At 36.7% G+C, this 25,282-nt stretch overlaps 1 protein-coding gene across 3 annotated transcripts in view; it reads left to right on the forward strand.

Annotated features, from left to right (window-relative positions):
- The window catches only part of bchs (WD repeat and FYVE domain containing 3 bchs), a 1,305,514-nt gene that overhangs the window by 174,411 nt on the left and 1,105,821 nt on the right, over positions 1 to 25,282 (forward strand). For all 3 annotated transcript variants that reach the window (XM_090399415.1, XM_090399420.1, XM_090399430.1), the window contains exon 9: positions 4,674 to 4,820. In XM_090399415.1, coding sequence (XP_090255541.1) covers positions 4,674 to 4,820 — 147 coding nt within the window. The remainder of the gene's footprint in view (positions 1 to 4,673; positions 4,821 to 25,282) is intronic.

The following is a 25,282-nucleotide window of genomic DNA, read 5'->3' on the forward strand; positions in this document are numbered from 1 at the left end:
GAAACTGGTGTCTACATAGATCATTGTGATAACATAGCTAAATTAGTTGAAAATTTTGTTTAGTTGCTATTCGGTAATGTGGATGATAGTGACTATGAAATGTATAATCAAATTAGCCAAGCAAATAAGAAAAGGGTGATCATTATTGGCAATTTTAATAATGGCAGTATAGACTGGGATGATGAGATAGCAATTGGAAGTAAAGAAAATGAGGTTCTTGAGTTTTTGAGGGACAACTACCTAAGACAGTATGTAACAGAGGGAACACATGGATTGAGGGTCTTGAATTTGATCATCTCATCAGAGTATGTAATTATAAATGAGGTGTCAAATCACCCTCCAGTTGATGAGAGTGACCATGAAGTGATTACCTGGATGGTTTCCAGCAGTGTAGGGACCTCTGTGAGAAAAGAGTATATGTGGAACCACAAGGCTGGTGATTATGAGAAGCTCAGGAAACAGCTTGTAGGTGTAGCATGGAATGAGGAGCTAGCTGGAAAGGAGATCAGTGCAGCTTGGGGAATGTTCAAGAACTGTCTAGTAGAAGCAGTGTCTAAATGTATTCCAAGGGCAAAAGGTTAAATAAGTGTAGGTGTGAAATGGATGAATGAAGAAATTAAGCATGAGATACAGAGAAAAAGGCATTATGGAGGCAGCCTAAGAGAGGTGGTAATAATCAAATCCATGAGGATTACAAAGAATAGGCAAGGATAGGCCAGTAAGGGTAGCAAAAGTGATGTATGAGCAGCAGCAGTAGCTAATGAAGCCAAAAAGAATCCTAGGGAGTTTTTTCAATATGTAGCTAGGAAAAAAAAAAAGAATGAGAGGGAGAGAATGATTATGGAAAGATGATATTGATTGGAGAAAATGGTATAAGAACAACTGCTGCAGAAGATATATTGGAGATACTTAATGAGCAGTTCATGAAGGTATTTTATGAACTGCTCATTCTTGTGAGTGTGACATCATAGAGAGTTTGATGATGATGAGGAGAGACTCGCTGTAAGTGAGAAAGAGGTATATGGAGAATTGAGCAAACTTGATGTTAATAATGCCGTGGGACTTGATAATATATCACCACATATTTTGAAGGAATGTGCCAGGGAGTTGGCATCTGCCTTCACATATTTTTTTAATATGAATCTTACATTGAGTCTAGTTCCGAAGGAGGGCAAGGTTGTGCCACTTTGTTATAGGCCTATCTGTGTATCAGATGTTGTAGTTAAGATGTTGGAGAAGCTGGTGAGAATTGGGATCCAGAATTGGGTTGACAACGATGGCATTATCTTTGATGGACAGCATGGATTTGCTAAAGGGAGAGTATGTTTTAGTAATCTACTTACTTATTACAATAAGGTGATGACTTCATTGGACGGAGAAGAGGGATACGCAGTAGTATACTTAGATTTCACAAAAGTTTTGTGAAATCTAAGTATATATAATAGTGTATTGGATCGGAGACTGGCTATCTGATAGGTATCAGCAAGTTGTGTATGGGGGCGGGGGGAGCAATATCCTAGAAGAGGAGTGTCACTAGTGGTGTGCCTCATGGGTCTGTTTTAGAACCATTGCTGTTTAATCTGTATGTTAATGATATTGGCAAAGATTTGGATGGGGATATTCAGTTGTTTGCAGATGATGCAAAGTTGGGATGAACTATGAAGAGTAGAGATGATGTTGTGGCCTTACAAGAAGACTTGAATAGATTGAGTAAATGGGCAAGGAAATGGGGATATCAGTTCATTTTTGCAAAATGTAAGGTTTTAAAATTTTGGGAAACAAAGATGGGATGTAGAATTTATTTGGTGGGGAATATATTGTTGGAGGTAGAGGAAATAAGAGATCTTGGGCTGATAGTGGATAAGGATCTGAAATTTAGCGGACACATATCCAAAATTGTGAGGACAACATAATGAATTCTGGGAATAATGTGGAGGACACTCACTTCTAGAATTAAGGAGATTTTTGTTTCATCGTATAAGACTTGATTAAGCCACACATGGACTAATGTGCACAGATTTAGTCACCTGGTTTTTTTTCTTCTTCTTCCTATCATGGAATATAGGCCAGGTGGCCTGTTCCGGTCTCATGCCATCTCTTTCTTGGTCTTCCGATTCTTCTTTTTCCACTTATTTTGTATTTGTATAATATTTTTGGTAGTCTGCTGTTGTCCATTCGATTTAAATGTTCTAGCCATTTTTGTTTATACTGTCTTATGTAGTAATTAATTGGTTTGATTTTTAGGGATTGTAAGATTTCTTCATTTGTTTTGTGGTCCCATTTGGTATATCCAGCTGTTTTTCTGAGGAACTTCATTTCTGCTGTTTGAATTCGTTTTTCATCTTTCCTTTTCATAGTCCATGTTTCGCTTCCGTATAGTAGAGTTGGTTTTGACAAGACATTATATAGTCTGATTCTAGTGTGTTTTTGTACCAGGAATGGCTTAAATATACTATTTATTATGCCATTTACTTTGACAAAGTTTGATATTTTAGTGTCTATGTCTTTTTCTTCTTCATATGATAGATCACATCCCAAGTATCTGAAAGTGTTTACTTGTTCTAGTATTGTATTATCTATCACTATTTTACTTCTTATTGGGTTTTCTCCTTTGAATGCCATTATTTTTGTTTTTTCTTTGGATATTGTCATATTATATTGCTTTGAGATATCATTCAATGATTTTAATGATCTTTGTAAGTCATCTTCTGATGTAGCTAATACTATTTGATCATCTGCAAATAGTAGTGTATCTATCTTCATTTGTGGGGTCATTTGTATACCAAATGGGTTATGCTGTTTCCAGATTGTTAATATTTCATTTATATATATATATTGAAAAGCAGAGGTGAGACGGTACATCCTTGTCGTACTCCTCTTGATATATCTTTCCATTCTGAGGTGTGTTCTAATTTAACTGCTATTTTATTTCCTGTATATATTTCTTGAATAGATTGTAAAAGTTGGTTTGGTATGTTTAAATTGGTTAATATTTTAAACAATTTTTGTCGACTAATTTTGTCAAATGCTTTTTCATAATCAATAAACGCCACATGTGTTTCTTTTTGAAATTCTCTTCTCTTTTCTATTAATAATTTTAAAGTAAAAATTGGATCTATGCAGGATCGGCCTTTTCGGAAGCCATTTTGTTCTTCTAGTAATTTGTTTTCTACAATGCTGCTTAGTTTCTCTTTTAATATTCCTGCATATATTTTATATCCTGTATTCAGCAGGCTAATTCCCCTATAATTATTGCAGTTGTCTTTATTTCCTTTTTTATAGATTGGGATGACCAGTGCTTTTTTCCAAGAGTTAGGGGTTTTTCCGGACATCCAAACCTTATTAAAAAATTTCAAAAGTCTTTCATTAAATTTTTCACCTGCATTTTTGTATAGTTCTATATTTATATTGTCTTCTCCTGGCGTTTTCCTATTTTTCATCTTCTTTATTATATTTTTCAGTTCTAACATTGTGATATTTTCTATTAGGTCATTCTCTGTCTTATAAAATTTTAATTCATTGTTCTCATCTGTCCAGAGATTTTGGAAATAGGTCTAATGAATCACATGTCCCCTCTCACAGAAATTATGCACCTGAAATGCAGTATCTAAGTAAAAACTATTTTCCAATTTTTCAATTACATGACCTGGTTTTTAAAAGGATGAAAAGATGTTGGAAAGGGTCCAGAGGTGACTAAGATAGTTTCTGATCTCTGGAATGTCGAATATGAAGAGTAGAGAAGATGTTGTGGCCTTACAAGAAGACTTGAATAGATTGAGTGAATGGGAATGGGATTGCCAGTTCAATGTTGCAAAATGTAAGGTTTTAAAATTTTGGGAAACAAAGATGGGATGTAGAATTTATGCTTGGTATCGATATGTTGTTGGAGGCGGAGGAAATAAGAGATTTTGGGGTGATAGTGGATATGAAGAAAGGTTGAGAAGATGCAATTTACAGAGTTTAGTGGATAGGAGGAAGATGGGTGATATGATAGAGACCTACAAGTTAATAATGGGTTGTTATAGGATTAGTGTTGGAGAGGTTTTATAGCAAATGGTGGGAGATCAGGGGAGAACCAGAGGTCATCCCTGGAAGCTGTATAAGGAGGGTATGAGCAGGGGAGTGAAAAGCAGGTTTTTTGCATGCAAAGTTGTGAATGATTGGAATGCCTTGCCTGAGAGTGTGGTATCTGCAGAGAATTTGAGTGTGTTTAAGGTGGGGTATGATCAACTGTGTGTATGACAAAAGGATCTCCTAGATGTCTTTGACCCCATGTGATCTTAGGATAATAATAATTTTGAAATCAGTAAAAAGTTTGCCTTGAAAAATGGCAAGCAGTTCTTATCAGCTGCTGCTGCTGGTGAATGAAATCAGAAACAAAATGGAAATGAAAGAACAAATCTTATTTTTCTGAATCACATTAATTAGCTAATAGTAATATAGTCATTCAAGTTCAGTGGTTATTTAATGAAGGGACAGTTATATTGGGATAGGAGGAGTTAGAGAAGGCTAATGATACTCTTTTAGTTGCATATTAAGCAAAATAAAGGCTTATTATTTTACATGATAAGTGATATTATTATTAGAATCATCTTTTTAGTTTTTCTTTTAGTTTAAAAAAAGTTGCAATTAATTTTATTTTGATAATGAACTAGAAATTGTTTCACTTCTAGGCTCAGACTTCATACTTGTGTAGTTTACTATTAGATGCCATCAGTACCGTGTATCATTCTGACAAAGCCAACTATTTTATATTGGAACCTCAACATACTCTTTCTCAATTTGCAGAAAAAATTCATATAAAGCCACAAGAAATTCAGGTATGTATTATTTGTGAGCACGTCATTTGCATTACAATTCAATGAATATTTTTCTGTGTTTATTTATTTATTGTATTATAGCTTAGGCATCCCTGATTCCTGATGGAGTTAAGAAACATGCAATGAGGATCTGTCCCAACTGATATCACTGCGTACTTGATTAAATTTTTCTTCTAATTTCAGTGCAGTATATTTAATATTGTCTAGCTACAATCCAGATGGTAATGACTTCCATTTCAAATCCCTATTTACCTCTTTTATATGTTATCATGCTAGTCAAGCTAATTACTGTTTACAATATAACGAAGAGTAATGTCATCTTAAGACAATAAAGCTTGTGTCTTTGCAGTCAAAGTATTATGCACTGTATCAATGTTCCCTCTAATTTTTTGCTGTGAGTGTGCACAGAAATTTGCGTGTGCAAAATTTGCCTTCTTTTGAAAAGTATGTGCGCACCCATACGAGTCACCATACTGATCATCTAAGCAAAAAAGTTAAAAGATTTTAGTTCACTCTTTACCTTTTAGTTTTTAAAAGTATTTAATTATTTTTATTAAAATTATGAAACTATTGTTTTAATTTGTCATGATCTTGAACTAATTTGATCAACCAATCATGTTTGGGAATTTTCCATGAGTCAGGAAATGTAAACAAACTGCGTGCCATTCTATATGCTACTTACAAATTACACATTTAAGCCACACCCCTTTCACTTTGGCATCAAATCGCTAGGGTTACTGTTAATAATTTATAAGTTTTGTGCAACTTCGAGAATGTAATAAAAAATGCGAGGTTATAGGCTTGAGCCTTGCCGAGTTACCGTATTTTTTAAAGAATTTATAGGATAATGTTTAGGTGGAACTTCTTTAATTAATAAATTTTAATTTCATCTTGAAAATCTAGTATGCGCATATTTTTTGCTTTGTACGCTAGTTGTAAAACGTGTGCACATGCGCACAGCTTAGAGGGAACATTGCTCTGTATTATTATTATTTTTTTAAATCTGATCCACAAAGAAAAGGTTGTAGACCTATAGCACATCAGTGCTGAGTATGGATAAGAAGAAATTTCTGCACATGTTTATTTTATAGTTAAGGGTTGTAGTCTTTCTGGAGGCAGAGTGAGGGAGACTGTGAAAAAGAAGAAGTCATTGCTTTATAAGTTTGAAGATGGATAGTAAATAATATCTCAGGAATGAGATGTTTCTTGTATCTTTGCTGTTGAATTGATTGTATGATGACATAGTGTAATAATAATCTATATTCATAACAGAAATCCAGCAGCAGTCTGTTTTCTGTTACAAGCTCTCTCTCTCTCCCTTTCTCCAAATTTTTTTAAATCATCAAGATGTTCAAAATGAATTGGTTTCGCAGCATATAAGATGATATTCTAAACAGATGGAATATAAGTATTATAATAAAGATTGTTGTGAATTGTAACCACTGTGCTGTTTGTTGTTTTTCTGTTTATCTCTGTTGTAATAACTTACACTGACTGACTGCACTTCATTTAGCATCATCAGGTTAAAAAAAAAATGATGTTAATGATTTTTTTCTCCTTTTGGCTTACCTCTTAGAATCTTTATTTGATATAAAGATAAAAAATAAATAAAAAAATGTGTGAAAAACAATCTATAAGCCAAGGAGTGAGATAGGAATGCCCTCTGTCTCCAACTATTTCAATATTTATTGACTAAAAAAAAAAGAACTAAAAACATAATCAGTAAAAGATATATTATGAAATAGAAGATATATTATGAAATATTAACACAGTGTAACACCTTAAACAATCCAGGTATAGAAATTTTGGAATAACAAAATAAATATGCTATTATTTGCAGATGATCAGGTAGTAATATCAGATAAAAAAGACAATTTACAAAGAGCAATATATAATTTAAACATTATAGTAGAACGGTTTGGAATTTAAAATATCCATAGATTAAACTAAAACGGTGGCATTTTGTGGAAAAACTCCAGTTCGAAATAAAATAGCTATTAATAATAAAATAACAGAATGGATAAATGACATTGTCAGCATCCAGGACCTCCAAGATAACTGAAACACTTTCAGTTATCTTGGAGGTGAAATATCATATGAAGGAGAAAAAGACATAAAATTAAAAACTTACAAATTTTTACAGATCATCATCATCAAATTCCTGCCATGTATTCTCAAGGGGTATACAGGATATGGTAGTACTACATGAAAAAAATTACATCATTACTAACTACCTATCTACAATTTTCCTCCAAATCAGTCTGTTACTTGTCAAGACTCCAACATTATCAGATCTTATATTTCTATCGTCTAATGAACTTTGTACTGCATCAATCCACCTATATATATTGGTCTTCCTCTGGGTCATTTTGCTGCCAACCTGGCAGCGAACACTTGTTTTGCTAATCTTTCCTCGCCCATTCTGTTTAAGTGACCATACCACCTGAGATTAGCTCTGCTAACGCATTCCTGGATGCTGACAATGTCAAGTTCTTTCCTAATATCCTCATTTTTAATATGATATTGCCATTGATGCCATCTGTTCACACCTATAATCTTTCTCAGGACTCTCATATCTGCGGTATCTAGTCTTTGGTCAAGTGTTTTACTTCTGACCCAGCTTTCAGATCCATAAGTTAAAACTGATTTGAACACTGTCTTGTATACAGCTAATTTAGTGTTCCGACTAATTCCATTTGAATTTATTCAGTTGGCTTCCCACCATACCAGCTTTGCTGATTCTGTTGTCTATTTCTATATTTAATTTACCATCTTCAGTAAAAATCGTGCCTAAGTAGCTAAAATGTTTTACTTGTTCCACAGGTTCTCCATTCACAACACAGTTGACATTTTCAATGATTGCCTGACACCAGATTTAATATTAAACCACCTTCCTGTACTTCCTTCAATTCTAACTGCTGACTTACAACTCAAATAAAGATTAAGTATTACGTGATATAATGCTCCACTGACACCGTATAACTGTAGCTTTTTGAATAGCTTCTCTCTTGGCACCTTATCATATGCCTTTTCCAAATCGACAAAACTTAAATACTGATCTTGGTTATATTCCCATGCTTTCTGAACTATTTGTCGTAAGTGAAGATCTGATCCTTACAGCCTCTATTTGGCCTGAATCCAGCTTGTTCTTCACCAAGCTTTTCTTCCACAATTCTTCTCAACCGTTTCTCAAGTATACTTTCATAGATCTTGCTAGGAATACTCAGTAGGGAAATACTCTGTAATTCTCACATTCAATTTTATTTCCCTTTTTATATATGGGTACTATGAGAGCTCTACTCCAATCATCGGGAATTCGTTCCTCTGTCCAGGCTTTCTGAACTATGCAGTGCAGCCCCAGTAAGACTTATACCACCATACTTCAGCATTTCTGGTCGAATATCATCTACTCCTGCTGCCTTTCCACATTTCAAGCCTCTGATGGCTTTTTCTACTTCAAGTATGGATATGTATTCCTGACTGCATGCCTGGTCAGTGTTTTTTACCACTGTGCTGTCATCACTGCTTGTTTCATTTAGCAGTTTTTCAAAGTAATTACTCCATACTACAAGGATATCTTTTTCTCCCGTTTTCATGTCACCTTTATCATTTCTTTACACTCTTTCCTCCATTCCTAAGCTTCTTCAACAACCTCCAGAATATTTTGCCACCTTCTTGATATTTATTTTCTATATTCTTGCCAAAGTCCTCCCATGACTTTTGTTTAGCTAGTTTTACACAGTGTTTAGCATTTCTTGCATTTGTCTCTGTATTCTCTAAGAGCACAAGCTGACTTATTTGCCAGGAACTTTTGATATGCTTTCTTCTTTACCTTCACTGCCTCTTTAACTTCCTGTGTCCACCATGGAGTTCTAGTTTTTCTGTCCTTGTAGACAACGTCACCACATACCTCTTTTACAGATTATAGTTCTGATAAATAGAACACTCAATCCAAATATAGTACAGAAAGAAACTTGCTTGAAAATATACAATACTTTAGCAGTGCTTGTATTATTATATGGCAGTAACATGCAAGATAAACAAAGAATAAAAACAAGTGAAATGAGATTCATGAGAAGAACTGCAAAATACACATTATTTGATTAAAAAAGAAAAGGAACTAAAAACATAATCAGTAGAAGAAAAACTAAACAATTATAAACAAAATTGGATAGAACATGTAGACCAAATAGCCAACACCCGATATCCTAAACAAATAATACAATATAATTCAATTAGAAAGAGAAGTCCTGGTAGACCTCAAAAAAGGATTCTATTATACACCCACAGATGTGAGACCCTTCGACACTTCTGCTCATGTCCAAAGAAGGAGAATCCATTCCGATAATAGGGTAATCAATCCGTATTGTGGAATGAGTTGTTTATTATTACACATCGGAAAATTAACTTCTATTTTATGATCATTGAGTTTTTAAAGTGGTAACTATTTTGCTTGTATAACAGTTGGAAAATTTTACGTATAAAGTATGTGATTTTGAAAGAGTTTGAGAACAGGAATCAAACCTTGGAGATTCAGTGGCAAACTCTGAAGAAAACATTGGTCGATTTTGCCAGAGAGGCATGTGGTGAGGTTGTCTGCAAGGATAAAAAAATCAGAACTCCCTGGTGGACACAGGAAGTTAAAAAGGCAGTGAAGGAAAAGAAGAAAGCATATCGAAAGTTCCTATCAAATAAATCAGCTTGTGCTCTTAGAGAATATAGGGACAAATGCAAGAATGCTAAACACTGTGTAAAACTAGCTAAACAAAAGTCATGGGAGGACTTTGGCAAGAATATAGAAAATAAATATTAAGAAGGTGGCAAAATATTCTGGTGGTTGTTGAAGAAGCTTAGGAATGGAGGAAAGAGTGCTGTAAAAGGAGTTAGAGATGATAAAGGTGACATGAAAACGGGAGAAAAAGATATCCTTGAAGTATGGAGTAATTACTTTGAAAAACTGCTAAATGAAACAAGCAGTGATGACAGCACAGTGGTAAAAAACAATGACCAGGCATGCAGGCAGGAATACATATCCATACTTGAAGTAGAAAAAGCCATCAGAGGCTTGAAATGTGGAAAGGCAGCTGGAGTAGATGATATTCGACCAGAAATGCTGAAGTATGATGGTTTAAGAGTCTTACAGTGGCTGCACTGCATAGTTCAGAAAGCCTGGACAGAGGGACGAATTCCCGATGATTGAAGTAGAGCTCTCATAGTACCCATATATAAAAAGGGAAACGAAACTGAGTGCGAGGATTACAGAGGTATTTCCCTACTGAGTGTTCCTGGCAACATCTATGCAAGTATACTTGAGAAACGGTTGAGAAGAATTGTGGATGAAAAGCTTGGTGAAGAACAAGTGGGATTCAGGCCAAACAGAGGCTGTCAGGATCAGATCTTCACTTTACGACAAATAGTTGAGAAAGCATGGGAATATAACAAAGATCTGTATTTAAGTTTTGTCGATTTGGAAAAGGCATATGATAAGGTGCCAAGAGAGAAGCTATTCAATACGCTGCAGTTATATGGTGTCACTGGGGCATTATATCAAGCAATACTTAGTCTTTATTTGAGTTGTAAGTCAGCAGGTAGAATTGAAGGCAGTACAGGAAGATGGTTTAATGTTAAATCTGGTGTGAGACAAGGATGTACATTATCTCCTCTGTTATTCATTATCTATATGGATCACATTATGAAGGAAAGTGGTATTTAACATGGTATCAAAATTGGAGATGTTAATGTCAGCTCTTTGCTTTATGCAGATGATGTTATACTTCTAAATAAATCCGCTACAAGTCTGCAAGATTCTCTGACTAAATTGAATAGCTGTTGTAATAGATATGGTATGAATGTCAGCAATAAAAAGACAAAGACAATGAAAATAGGCAGAATCATTGAAAATGTCAACTGTGTTGTGAATGGAGAACCTGTGGAACAAGTAAAACATTTCAGTTACTTAGGCACGGTTTTTTTTGAAGATGGTAAATTAAATATAGAAATAGACAACAGAATCAGCAAAGCTGGTATGGTAGGAAGTCAATTGAATAAATTCATATGGAATAAGAGATAAATTAGTCAGAACACTAAATTAGCTGTATACAAGACGGTGTTCAAACCAGTTTTAAGTTATGGATCTGAGAGCTGGGTCAGAAGTAAAACACTTGACCAAAGACTAGAGGCCACAGATATGAGAGTCCTGAGAAAGATTATAGGTGTGAACAGATGGCATCAATGGCAATATCATATTAAAAATGAGGATATTAGGAAAGAACTTGACATTGTCAGCATTCAGGAATGCGTTAACAGAGCTAATCTCAGGTGGTATGGTCACCTAAACAGAATGGGCGAGGAAAGATTAGCAAAACGACCCAGAGGAAGACCAAGATATAGGTGGATTGATATGGTACAAAGTGCCTTAGATGATAGAAATATAAGATCTGATAATGTTGGAGTCTTGACAAGTAACAGACTGATTTGGAGGAAAATTGTAGATAGGAAGTTATTAATGATATAATTTCCTCATGTAGTACTATCATATCCTGTACACCCCTTGAGGGTACATGGCAGGAATTTGATGATGATGATGAAGTATGTGATTTCGGGTGTTGGCGACCAGTTTGTACATCACCCTATTTCTTTCTCCCCTTCAACATGAATTGACTCTTTTTGGTAGTCTGTCAATGATGGCTCTTGCTTCTGTGCTCGGCAGTAGATGGATACGGAGACCAGACCAATGTGGATTTATCCGCAATTAGCATTATGATGATGATGATAAAGTCATAATAAGCATTGTACTACATTGTGTCTGCATTGAATTAAGATGTATGAGGTAGCATATTAAGAAATGCTTCTGCCTAATATTATTTGTACTGCTTTTCTGTATTCAATCTGGACTAATCCCAGTAGGCTTATAAATATGCAGTCTTACCATCAGTTTTATTATGGTATATCACTGTACACATTGTAACACAGTTAAATGTTAGTGTTATATTCTGGTTAGCATTTTTGAACATTTTTATTCTATTTAATTTAAACTTATCACAGAGGTTTTCCCACGTGTATTAAATTTATTTCCAGCAGCAACCTTTGAAGTTCTGCAAAATTGCCTGTGGTACCTGTAGTAGTCTCCAGTTGAGATTGCCATCAGCATAATTACCAAATGTTTTTTTTTTTTGTGTGTATGCATGTGTGTCTTCTTCATGTGAATTTATTATTATCATGTCATGAGAGGAAAAACCACAGTATTTGCTACTGTAATTAAACCCACCCTTTTCAAATGTTTTTTTTTTTTTTAATCATCATCAAATTCCTGACATGTACCTTCAGGGGGTGTGCAGGATATAACAGTACAACATGAACAACGATTTTCATTTGTTTTGTTCAAAATAAAATGTTCAATTTTCAACTGTCCAGACTCCAATATTTATCAGATCTTATATTTCTGTCTTGTAAGACACTTCTTATTGTATCAATCCGCCGTTATTTTGGTCTTCCTCTGGGTCTTTTTCCTGCCAGCCTGGAAGAAAATCTTGTTTTCTAATGCTTCATCTCCCATTCTGTTTAAGTAACCATACCACCAGAGATTAGCTCTGGTAACACATTCCTGAACACTAACAATGTTAAGTTATTTCCTAATAGTATTATTATTATTATTTATTATTATTACGGGTATCTCCATGGAATCAGCAGACTCATCGCGGGAGACCCAAACTAGCAAAACAATATCTGTCATATCTCTTCTTGAATTCATTTACAGATGAAGAGCTCACAACTAAGTCAGGCAATGAATTCCACTCATTCACTACCCTCCAGGCAAAAAAACCTTGTTCTGACACTCTTCTTAACCACACTCTTCTTTAATTTCCAGGGATGACTTCTTGTTCTTCCATCACTATCACACAGCTGAAACATTTCCCCTGCATCAATCCTATAAAAACCTTTCAGTAATTTAAACGTTTCTATCATATCTCCTCTTCTCTGCCTATTAACCAACCTCTGCAATCCACAAGCTCTCAATCTATCAATGTAGGGAGCATTTTTTACATCACTCACCAATTTAGTCACTCTTCTCTGAACCCTCTCCATAGCCTCCTCATCTCCAAGGAATCCAGGTGGTCAGACCTGAGCACAGTAATCCAAATGTGGAAGTATCAATGCTTTATAAAGGGGAATAATAACCTCTTTATCTCTGGATGTCAGTGCCTCAACAACTAAGTAATCCTATGTGCAATCTTGGACACCTTAGCAGTGTGTCCCCTGAACTTCATCTCCCTATCTATCAACACCCCTAAGTCCCTAGCCTCATCAATCTCTTGGAGTACTGTTCCATCAATGTAGTACACAACTGGTAATCTTTTAATCCTAAAATGCATGACTTTACACTTTTCCGCATTGAACTGACATCCATTACCTTTTGCCCATTCTACCAGCTTATTTAAATCATCCTGCAAACTTTCAACACCAGCTTGATTTTTTATTGCACTACCCAACTTTGCATCATCAGCAAACAATTGAATATCTCCCTTTAAGCCATTTCCTATATCATTTATATACAAATTAAACAACAATGGCCCAAACACAAAGCCCTGAGGCACACCACTGGTCACCTGCCACATCCTGGACTCGGCTTCTCCATACACCACCTTCTGGTATCTCTCCCTGAGCTATTCTCCTATCCATATCACCAATTTAGTATCCATTCCCATTTGCTCCAATTTGCATAACAGTGTTTCATGGGGGTATCCTCTCAAAAGCCTTAGCAAAATCCAGAAGTACCACTGTGTAACCAGTTCCTTTGTCCAACTCAGATGTCATCTTATTATGAAAAGTTAATAGATTGCTAAGCAGGATGCTTAGCAATCTATTGAAAGGCAGGATCTACCTTTAACAAAACCATGCTGGCCTCTATAGAGTATCATATCCTGATCCACCCATTCTTGAATTTTGTCTTTAACCAACTTTTCCGATACTTTCACCACTACTCCTGAGATGGTGATTGGTCTGTAATTAACTACCGCACTTTTAGAGCCACCCTTATGCAAAGGAACCATTTTGCCTAACTTTCACTCCCTAGGGACCACAGAGTTCAAACTTAAATTAAAGATCCAAGTAAGAGGGGTTGACAATTCATTTGCACATTCATGCAACACCCGAGCCGATATTCCATTTAAACCTACAGCAGTGTTTGCATTTAAATTTTGCAGTATATTAAATACCTCTGATTTCTTAGCTTCAGTTCTCACATTAGTTATTGCTACAGGTACAGAGATATCCTCACTTGGGTGATAGACTTTTGAAAAGTGATCACTCAGTAACTCGACTATTACATCTGATTTTGTCACCTCAATACCATCAGCACCCACTAAAGTTATCCTTCCGAAGTCATTCTTCCTTTTACTTGCCACATAGTGGAAGAACTCTTTGGGATTACCCTTGATCTCTTTGGTTAAGGTCTTCTCATAATCTGATTTAGCTTTTCTTACTGTGCTGGTAACCTTCCTAGCTTGAATGTACTGATTGCCCTTTTCCTTGTAAATTCTCCATAACATTTTCTTTTTTTGCAGATCAAGCTTGATACTACTGCTCATCCATCTAATGCCTGCCTTGTTTGACTTCCTGACCATGGGGACACAATCTGATATTGCTTTCCTCAGATACCCGCTGATTTTATCCCATGCACTGCTAACATCTTTCCCCTGCAATATGTTCTGCCATAGAATGGCTGTAAGCTCACTCCGAAGCTTGTTATAATTGCCTAACCTGTAGTTCCGTATATACCTCTTCTTAACAGAAAATTCCACAAATTTTGCAACCTCCCAAGTCAATACCACAAGATCGCTTTCATCAATTGGAGGTAACGAGGACACCTTACTTATGCATCCTCTGAACTAATAACCAGGTCCAATACTCTCACACCACTTGTCCCTTCAGTTATGTGCTGTTTCAAGTAATTATCTCATAGAAGATGTATGAACTCCATTTCCTTTTTGCTACGTGATATTTTCTCCTTCCAGTTGATATCACCATAATTAAAATCCCCCCATAATAATCACTTAAACCTGCACTCATTGCGCTAATTTGCTGATGCATGAATTCAATATCTCCCCTTGTACTCCCTGGCCTATAGTAGCATCCAACTGTATATTTGGTTGCATTGGTCACTATTTTGCACCAGACTGCCTCAAATGAACTCTCATTCACATGTCTATCATCTTGATGTACTACTTTCTTTGGCTGCAACACATCAGCTATCATCAACAGTACTCCCCCCCCCCTGTTCTATCTTCTCTAGCCTCCCTGAAAATGCTTTACCCATCACATTCAATTCCAGTGACCACATCTTTTACTGACAGCCAAGTTTCACTAATGCCTACAACTTTTGGTGAGATTTCACTGACTAATGCCAAAAATTCTTCTCTCTTATTTGGAATGCTTCTTGATTGGTATACAAAAATTGCAGATTCCCTCTAGTTCTTGTACCGGCTTTAGAACTGATATATAAGTCACTAATTTCAGTAGTCCCATGCCAATTTTTATCCCCTCTCTTCTGCAGTTTATTCTGCAAATAAGGATCAATAAATATACAATCAGTGCTAAAGTCTCTCTCTCTTACACTCAACCTTTTCAATATTAGTTTCCCTGCCCAGTTACTTTAACTTGTTCAGAAAACAGTAACTTCTTCAATCACTTATGTCCTTCCATGTTCAGATGCAACCCAATTTAGCATTCAACTGTCTTTTTCCTTCAAACACACTCCAAACATCAACAAATTCCAGACCTCTTTTTTTGCACATTCTTGCAATCGTCATTGCTCGTCTACTTAACTCTTAATTGTCAAAACGAGGCCACACACACACACACACACACACACACACACACACACACACACACACACACAATCCTCCCATTGACACTTTTCCTTTTGATAATATCCAACGATGTTCTTAAATCTTTTGCTACCCGATTTATACCACCACTCAGGTCATTTGTACCCACCATAACTATGATCTTGTCTGCTTCATGCCATCTCTTTATTGCTAAAGCCACTCTTTCTATTGGTCCGCGCGGTTAGCCTAGTGGCGTTGCGCTTCGCAACCATATGCCTGGGGAAGGAGTGTCCTAGGTTCGATTCCCGTCAGAGACGTGAGGAGCTGAAGGATCTTCCTCAGCCATAGCCAAGTTAGCCGGTCTTGGGCGCGGGCAGTAGGGTTTTTCCCGCCAGTTTATCTGGTGTTTTTCATCCCGCATGCAGGCAAACTGGCCCCGTGAACACACACGGATACAGCCAAGAATACCTTGAGGCATAGGAGTGACCATTCTATCCTCGTATTTCGGTTACGAAATCCAAGCATGCTTGGACGGTTGTGGGCCTTAAAGGCCTGTTAAAGCCATTGGGATAGATAGACTCTTTCTATTGTCCCACCAGCCAAGCACTCCTCAGGCATACCACTCTCCATACCCTTAATCATAGAATCACCATATATCTTGCTCTTAACTTCATTCAAGTCCACACAAGCATCACTCATGGACTCATTTTCTACGCTATTCAGCATGACTATCCCAGTTTCATTAGTCAACTCTTTTACTTACCCTCCCCCTACTCTCATCGACACCTCATTTCTTCTAGACCTCTTGTGGTTTTATTTTGTTGACTCCCAATCACTCCCATACTATTTATTACTGCATCATTCACCGGAGACTCACCCATACGTAATCCTGTTCTAGTTACTTCAACTAAAGTAATCTCTATAGTCCTAATTTCTCTGTTTAACACATTAAACTCAGTTTTAACTTCCAGTATCTCCTTACTGAGCACTTCCAATTCCTCATGCAGAAGATGAAGGTCATTTTTCATTTTCATGAACTCCCGCTGAAGTTCTTTCGCTACAGTCCCGATGTCAGCTTCTATTCCTAAACGCTCCAGCCTCTCTCGACACTTCTCACATACGTCAACATTTTCGTTCTTCTCATTTAGCCAGACCGACCACAGATCCTTCACATTCTTCAGTGCATACATGTAGCAGTTTCCGCAACGCATCCATTGCGAAAAATCTAACGCTGAGCCAGCCTTTCGTGTAGAAGTCCTGTGTGCTGCTAACGTACGTTTCTTGTTGGAAGCCATCTTTACACGTTGAAGTAGTGAAACAAATGACAGCGAAAACACAATATATACAACACAGTTCCAAACAATAACACCACTGAAGGACACTTGTATCTAATCTATGCACAACTGCAGCACAATTTGAGACAAAAAGCCACACTATATTTAAATTTAAAAACACGTTTTTTATCCTAACTAAACACGACCCCCACATTCACCAAGGACACTAGCGCCACCAAGCGTATCATTTTTAATATGATACTGCTATTGACGCCATCTGCCCCTCCACTAATCTTTCTCAGAACTCTCATATTTGTGATATCCAATGTTTAATCAAGTGTTTTATTTTTAACACAGCTGTCTGATTGTTAAAATTAGAGTTTGAACACTATCTTGTATATAGAAATTTAGTGTTTTGACTAAAATCTTTCTTATTCTACATAAATTTATTCAGCTGACTTCCTATCATACTAGCTTTACTAATTCTGTTGTCTATTTTCATATTTAATTTGCGATCTTCGTTAAAAATTGTGCCTAAGTAACTGAAATATTTGACTTGTTCTGTATGTTCTCTATTAGGATGCAGCTGATGTTTTCCATGTTTCTGCCTATTTTTTTTATTGCTGATTTTCATGCAAACTTTATTACAACAGTTATTCAATTTAGTCAGGAAATCTTGCAGATATGTACTGGATTTATTTAGAAGTAAAGAGCTGAAATTAACATATCCAATTTTGATATCAGGTTTAATACCACTTTCCTTCATAATGTGATCCATATAAATGATGAATAATAGTGAATATAATGTACATCTTTGTCTCTCACCTGATTTAACATCAAACTGGCTTCAATATAATAGACAAGGCTTAGATGTCGAACATTATTCATTACTTATTTTTAATGGTATTACAACACCAAACTCTGTTTTTATAATTTAGTTCATTTGGTATTGCAATACTATTAAAATTAAGTTATGAATCAAAACCTCTTCATGTACCTCCTTCAATTCTAACTGCTGACTTTCAGCTCAAGTATAGACTAAATATTGCTTGATATAATGTTGTTGTTTCATTTACATCATGTAACTCTGGCGTTTTCAACAGATATCCTCTTGACATCTTGTCATAGGCCTTTTCTAGATCTATGAAACTTAAATACAGGTCTTTCTTATATTACATGACTTCTCAACTATTTGTCTTAAAGTAAAATCTAATCCTGACAACTTCCATTTGGCCTGAATGTACTTGCTCTTTATCAATCTTCCCTTCCACAAAATTTCTTAGCCATTTCTCAAGTGTACTTGCCTAAATCTTTACTGTTAACACTCAGTAAGTGAATACCTCTGTAATTCTCACATTCAGTTTTATTTCCATCTTTATAGATTAGTACTATGAGAGCTCTATTCTAATCATTGCCAGTTTTCAGCCATCTGATAAGACCTTCTGATTTATGCAGTGAAACCACATAATTTAGTTATAAAACTTTTATACATCTTTATTTTTAAAAAGTTTTGATCAAATATCACCTACAGCAGCTGCCTTTCATGATTTTGATGGCTTTTTTCAACTTCAAATATTGATATGTATTCCTGATCACATACCTGTTCCCCTCCATGTGGGACACCTGTTCGTGGTGGATGGGACCTCCCAGTGATGGTACTGGCCCTTTTCATTCTTCCTCTTTTTCTTTGCTTTTCTTCCCGTATTCTTTGCTCTATTTCTCCTGAGTCTTTTTCACTATCCTTTTTCCAAACTACCATCACTGGGATCCAATGCCCTGCCACCGTGTTTGCCGTGCGGTGCGACCCGTGGATATCCGGAAAGGGGGGGATCCTGGTAGTCTTGCACTAGTTTGGCATCTGGTTTGGCAAGATTGGTGGTCCTGGATGGCCCTGCCAGGATCAATCGGCTAGTGAGCTTGCCTGCAAGGGTCAACGGTGTTGCAGTAAGTCTCTCACCCCATGGTCTGAGGTTGGGATTCTAGACCTGCTGCAGTGCCGGTATAGCGTCCAGGGTATCCCTGGCGTTCCACTCCTGAGTTCATTCTTTGCTTGCCAGGTAGTGGGCGTTCATGTGTGGCTCCGTGGTGGGTGGGGAGCTCTGGTGCTGAATTAAAATTCCTTAAATATGAATTCTTCATCCTCAAATGTTTCAGGGACCCTAACAAAGTCCCCAACCAAGTACTGATAATATAGACACAGCATATGGAAACAGAAGTAAGAAACAAAAGATATTGGATACTAATAAAAATGTACCAACCTGTTTAATCATTCATGCAATAGGTGAAAAACCAATTGGGAAAATGTCACCCTTCTTTATCCAGAAAGGTTTAGAATAATGGCAGGATCTTCTAAAACTGTCAAGAAATTGTGTTCTGGTGATATCCTCATGGAAACAATGTGCAAACAATTCCGAGAAACTACTGAGAGCATTGACAATGGGTGGAATACAAATTGCAGTAACACCTCACAGAACACTCAATTCCAGTAGAGGAGTGATATCAGAATGGGATCTCCTTGAGGTTACTGATGAGGAGATATGTTCAGTGCTTAAAGATCAAGGAGTGACAGGTGTGAGGCGCAGCCTGATACACAGGGATGGTCGCCTGGTCTCAACCAAGAACATCATCCTTACTTTTGATATCTTATGGCCTCTGACATCTGTAAAAGCAGGGTATCTCAGCTGTCTTGTTAGAATGTATACCCTAACCCGCTGAGATGGTTTAAATGTCAAAGATAGGGACATGCCCAGACTGCCTGTCGTGGTTCTACTACCTGTGCTCGATGTGGTAGTAAAGAACATGAAAATAAATCTTGCTGTGAAAAAAAAGCTAAATGTGTCAACTGTCAGGGAGGTCATTCAGCATACTCTCGTGCATGTCAAAAATGGAAAGATGAAAAAGAGATACAAAAAATAAAAACAGAGCAAAACATAACATATCAGGATACAAAAAGAAAGCTAACCACCATTACACCTGTTCTACGATCCTCTTATGCTGAAAAGTAACAATTAAAAAAGTGCCAACAGCAACTCAAACATGTATGTCTATTCCACCATTTGATAACTTCACCATATCTGAACTTTACGATCGTAAGTGCTTTTCTGTTGAGCTCATTAATCACAAGACCTATGGCCTTACTCCAGAGACAACTTCAAAAATGGTCCCATTCAACGAAAACTCATCTGTCAAAAAAATTATGGTGGAGACTTCACTCAAAGATAAACCACCAGACACTCGCACAGAAAAAATGGATTCCTCGATACCCACTGAAAGCAAACTAAGTATACCAAATGACCCTAACACGTTTGATGTTTTGAACACTCTACTAGAGGAAGAGATGGACACTGGCTGTCCATACTTCCCTAAAATAGTGGATAAATATAAATCTGACAAAGGTAAGCCCTCAACATCACGAAAACCAGACAAGTCAATACAATCAAAACAATAGGAAAATTTTTACAATGGAACTGTCGTGGGATCCGCCAGAATATTGACGATATCAAGATGTTGCAGAAACACAAACCTTTCTGTTTCTGTCTACAGGAAGCTTACTTAAGACCCAATGAGGACCATACCTTTAGGAATTTCACTGTTGTACATAAGGATAGAACTAGAGATGGTCCTGCTCATGGAGGAGTAGCTATCCTAGTGGGCAGTCATACTCCTTTCCATCAAGTCCAACTTAATACTTCTCTGGAAGCGGTAGCAATTCACTTCTCTGTGGGATTCCTTATTAAGTATGTTCAATTTATTTACCACCAAATGCTGAGTTAAATGAAATTGATCTTGATAATCTTATCTCGCAACTGCCTGAACCCAGACTTTTGATGGGTGACTTTTAACGATCACAATACTCTATGGGGTAGTGCCAACACTAATAGACGAGGTCGAAGCATTGAAAAAATTCTTGATAATAATAACCTTTCCCTTCTAAATAATAAACTCAGTACTTTCTTTCATATGCCTACCCACTCATATTCTGCAATTGATTTTACAATCTGTTCCCCTTCCATTCTTCCACTGCTCAGGTGGGACGTTGAAGAGAACATAAATGGAAGTGATCACTTTCCTGTTCTTTGTACAATGTCTTCACAGGAACCATGTTCACCCCCATGGATACCTATATGGAAAATGGACCAGGCTGATTGGAACACTTTCTCTCATCTTGCAAAATTTAATGCTGATGTCATCAGTCAAACACCTATCAATGAAACTGTAAAATATATAACAGAATACATTGTCCAGGCAGCAACAACCTCCATCCCAAAAACATCATCTTGATTTCCAGTCTATCCAAAGCCTTGGTGGAACCCAGAATGTCAGGCAGCCAAAAAAGATCAACACAGAGCATGGAGCATATTTCGTAGACACCCCACCACATCAAATTTAATAACTTTTATGCTTGCTCGAGCCAAAGCACGTTTTGTAAGACGTCAGAGTCAAAAATAATCATGGATCCAATTTACTGCATCAATTAATCAAATGACCAGTCCAAAAATTGTATGGGATAAAATCCAGAAAATGAAAGGCAGATATAGTACACATTGTTTGTCCACCTTAGACTATAATGGAAGTGTTCTTGCTGAACCCAAAGCTATTGCAGATACTTTAGGAGAAACTTTTGCTAAAATCTCAGCAACAGCTTCATATTCTCCAGAATTTTTAACAGTGAAAGAGGAGCAAGATAAACAAAGGCTTAATTTTTCTACCAACATTCTTCAGCCATATAATCAGCCATTTGCCAAGGAGGAACTAAAAAGAGCTCTTCTACAATCTCACCCTAGTGCAGTAGGACCTGATGACATCCATTATGAAATGATAAAACATCTACCATCATCTTCTATGGATCTTCTTCTCTTATTATACAATAGCATACTTGCAGAGGAAGAGTTTCCAAATTCTTGGCATAAGTCAATTGTCATTGCTATCCCCAAACCAGGAAAAGATTCAACACAAGCAAATAATTATTGATCCATTGCTCTGACCAGCTGTCTTTGTAAGATACTAGAGAAAATGGTTAATGCCAGACTTCTCTGTTATTTAGAAAGCAACAGTCTTCTTTCCAATACATAATGTAGTTTCCATAGACATCGATCAACTTTAGACCATTTAGTTCGGTTAGAAACTTGTATAAGAGATGCATTTCTGAAACGAGAACATCTTGTCTCTGTTTTTTTTTTTTTTTTTTTTTGACATGGAAAAAGCTTATGACACAACCTGGAGATATGGCATATTAAAAGACCTCTATAACCTAGGTCTCAAAGGACACCTCCCTATATTTATTAAAAACTTTCTGTCCAGGCAAACTTTCCAAGTCAGATTGGGAGGTACGCCTATCTCAACCATATCTTCACGAACAAGGTGTTCCCCAAGGCTCTGTCTTAAGTGTAACCCTTTTTGCTATTAAAATCAACTCAATCATTGAACAGCTTCCTCCCACTATAGACAATGCTCTATATTATTATTATTATTCCTGATACCTCCAAGGAGTCCGAAGACTCATCGCGTGAGGACATCTTCAACTGTCTCTACACCTTACCTCTACTACGAATCAACGCCATCTACCGCCCACCTCCAACACCACCACGACTAGTAATTTTTGTCTGTAAATTGCGTGTGTTCTGAAGGGCCGATTTGTATGTATGCGGGATGAAAAACCCGAGTTTCCGGGAGAAAAAACCCTACTACCTCCGTATGAGATCGGCTAGCTCACCATCGATTGAAATCGACCAGATAAAGATTCCTCCCGTCGCGACGAGAATCGAACTTAGGCCTATTCCGATCGAAGAGCGCAATGTACCGTCGTTCTTCCAATTGCGCTACGGAGGCGCTATGTTGATGACTTCACAATATACTGTCACTCACATAACATGAGGGTAATTGAAAGACAACTTCAACAAGCAATTGATCATGTCTCTCTGTGGGCTTTTAATAATGGGTTTAGGTTTTCAACAGAAAAAAGTGTCTGTGTACACTTCTGTCGAAAACGCACTCATCACCCTGATCCTGAACTAAGAATGGAACCTACTGTTATTCCAGTAACTACAGAAACCAAGTTCTTGGGACTCATTTTTGACAGAAAACTCGCATTTCTAGCACACATTTGTCAACTAAGAGAAAAGTGCAAAAGAACTTTGAACCTCCCTTGCACTCTATCCTCTACTGGGTGTGTGTGTGTGGGGGGGTGCTGATCAAGCTTCATTGCTCCATCTTTATCGTGCACTTATATGTTCAAAGCTGGATTATGGGTCCCAAGTCTATGGTTCAGCAAGACAGAGTAACCTACGATGGTTGGATTCCGTTCATCATCAGGGTATACGGATAGCTACTGTTGCCTTTCGCACCTCACTCACTCCAAGTCTCTATGTAGAAGCAAATGAACCAGCTCTATCACTTCGACGAAAACAGTTATCTCTTAATTATGCCCTAAAAATAAAATCTCTCCCAGATCACCCTACATGGAATAGTATCTCTTCTCTTTGCATTGGGAAGCTCAATATCACACACATCAAACTGCTATACGTCCTTTTGGTATGCTTATTAAAGAAACTGTGCAAGCTGTTAGTATAAATGTGGACAACATTAGCTACACTAAACATAACAGCATTTCTCCATGGCAGGTTTGCACACCATCCTGCAACCCTCTCACTTTGTCAGCTACAGAAATCTTATACCCCCATCATCATCCATCTACCTACAATTGTTTAATGCACACAGAGCAGCACACGCTGATTTCTTACCCATCTATACTGATGGTTCAAGAACTAACACCTCTGTTGGCTGTACTGCTGTGTTTCCTGACATTATTATCTCAAATCAGATCCCATCTGACTGCAGTAATTATACAGCAGAGTTATATGCCATTCAGCTTACACTTGTGCATATAAAAGAAAACTGCTACCAAAAGTGTATAATTTTTACAGACTTATTGAGCTCTTTACAGGCTATCTCTTCTCCTATGTATAATCCTCGTCCAGTACTTTATGAAGTGCTACACCTGCTTCGCAAAATGAAAATCCTTAATTTCGATGTTCAGTTCTGCTGGATTCCCAGCCACATCGGAATCAAAGGAAATGAAGCTGCTGCAGATGCAGCTGCTAAATCAACCCATACCTTCTCCACATACTATTTGACAGTTCCATGTACAGACTACACACAACTTATAAGATCAAAGCTAATTGCTCAGTGGGAGTTAACATGGCAAGAAACATCAACAAACAAATTATATAACATTAAACCTGAAATTAAACACTGACATTCTAGGCAACGTACAAAGAGAAGGGAGAAGGTTGTCCTTGCTAGGCTCTGCATAGGTCACAGTCACCTTACACATTCTCATTTACTGAGAGCTGATGACCCTCCCATATGTGAAAAATGCAACACACATCTCACTATTCATCATATTCTGGTAGATTATCAAAAATTTACTTGAGAGAGAAATGAAATTTTCACTTATCTAACCAAGCCATATACACTCAGGTAAATGCTAGCAGACTCAGGCAAATTGCATAATGTTTTTAATTTTTTAGAAAGAATTAATTTGTACAAACACATTTGACCATAAATTTCTTTATATGTAAATACTTTTTGCTTAACTCAACTTTTATACATACATATTATTCATTATGTTAAATCTGACCAATTATGTGTTACCATAGGCCTTGATCTTGTATATTTGTATCACCTGCTGTAATTTTGTTAATACATAAATACCATAATGCTAAACTTAAATTTTATGCATCAATGCTGTATAATAATTCCTTTCTGACTCTTTAAGTATTAGTATAATAATGTTTGTTGTAATCTTACTAGATGTAGACACTGCTTTCCTTGACTTGTTTTGTATATACATATGTTAACCTATAGTTATCTATTTATGTACTGCTGAAACCTCTGCAGTAATTTTGTTTATATGTAGATACTGCATCACTTAACATGCATTTTGTGTATGCATCTTATTTACTACTTTATTTTTTGAATAATCATGTAGTGCTGTAGGACATCGTACCTATTTGTGTACTTTCTGGTAATTCTGTTTATACGTATTCTAAATTCTGTTTCTACTGCATTGCTAAATTTAATTTTCATCCATGCATATTGTATAATAATCCCTTTTTGCCTATTTTTGTACTGCTATAAAGGTATCTATTATAATCTTACATATATGTAGATACTGCATTCCTTGGCTTAGTGTTTCATATATTATGTATTAACTTATATTGTTAACTATTTTTGCACTACTGTAATAACCTCTGACCTTGTGTGTTGCTGTGCCCTCTGCAGCAGTTCTGTTTACCTAAAGATGCTGCTTTGTGAAACTATTTTTCTGTAAATGCTAATGTTGTAACCTTTAGTATGGCAC

This window comes from Typopeltis vanoorti, chromosome 1 (assembly GCF_054136105.1).
Source record: "Typopeltis vanoorti isolate ZY-2024b chromosome 1, IOZ_Tvanoo_1.0, whole genome shotgun sequence".
NCBI classification, from domain to species: Eukaryota; Metazoa; Arthropoda; class Arachnida; order Uropygi; family Thelyphonidae; genus Typopeltis; species Typopeltis vanoorti.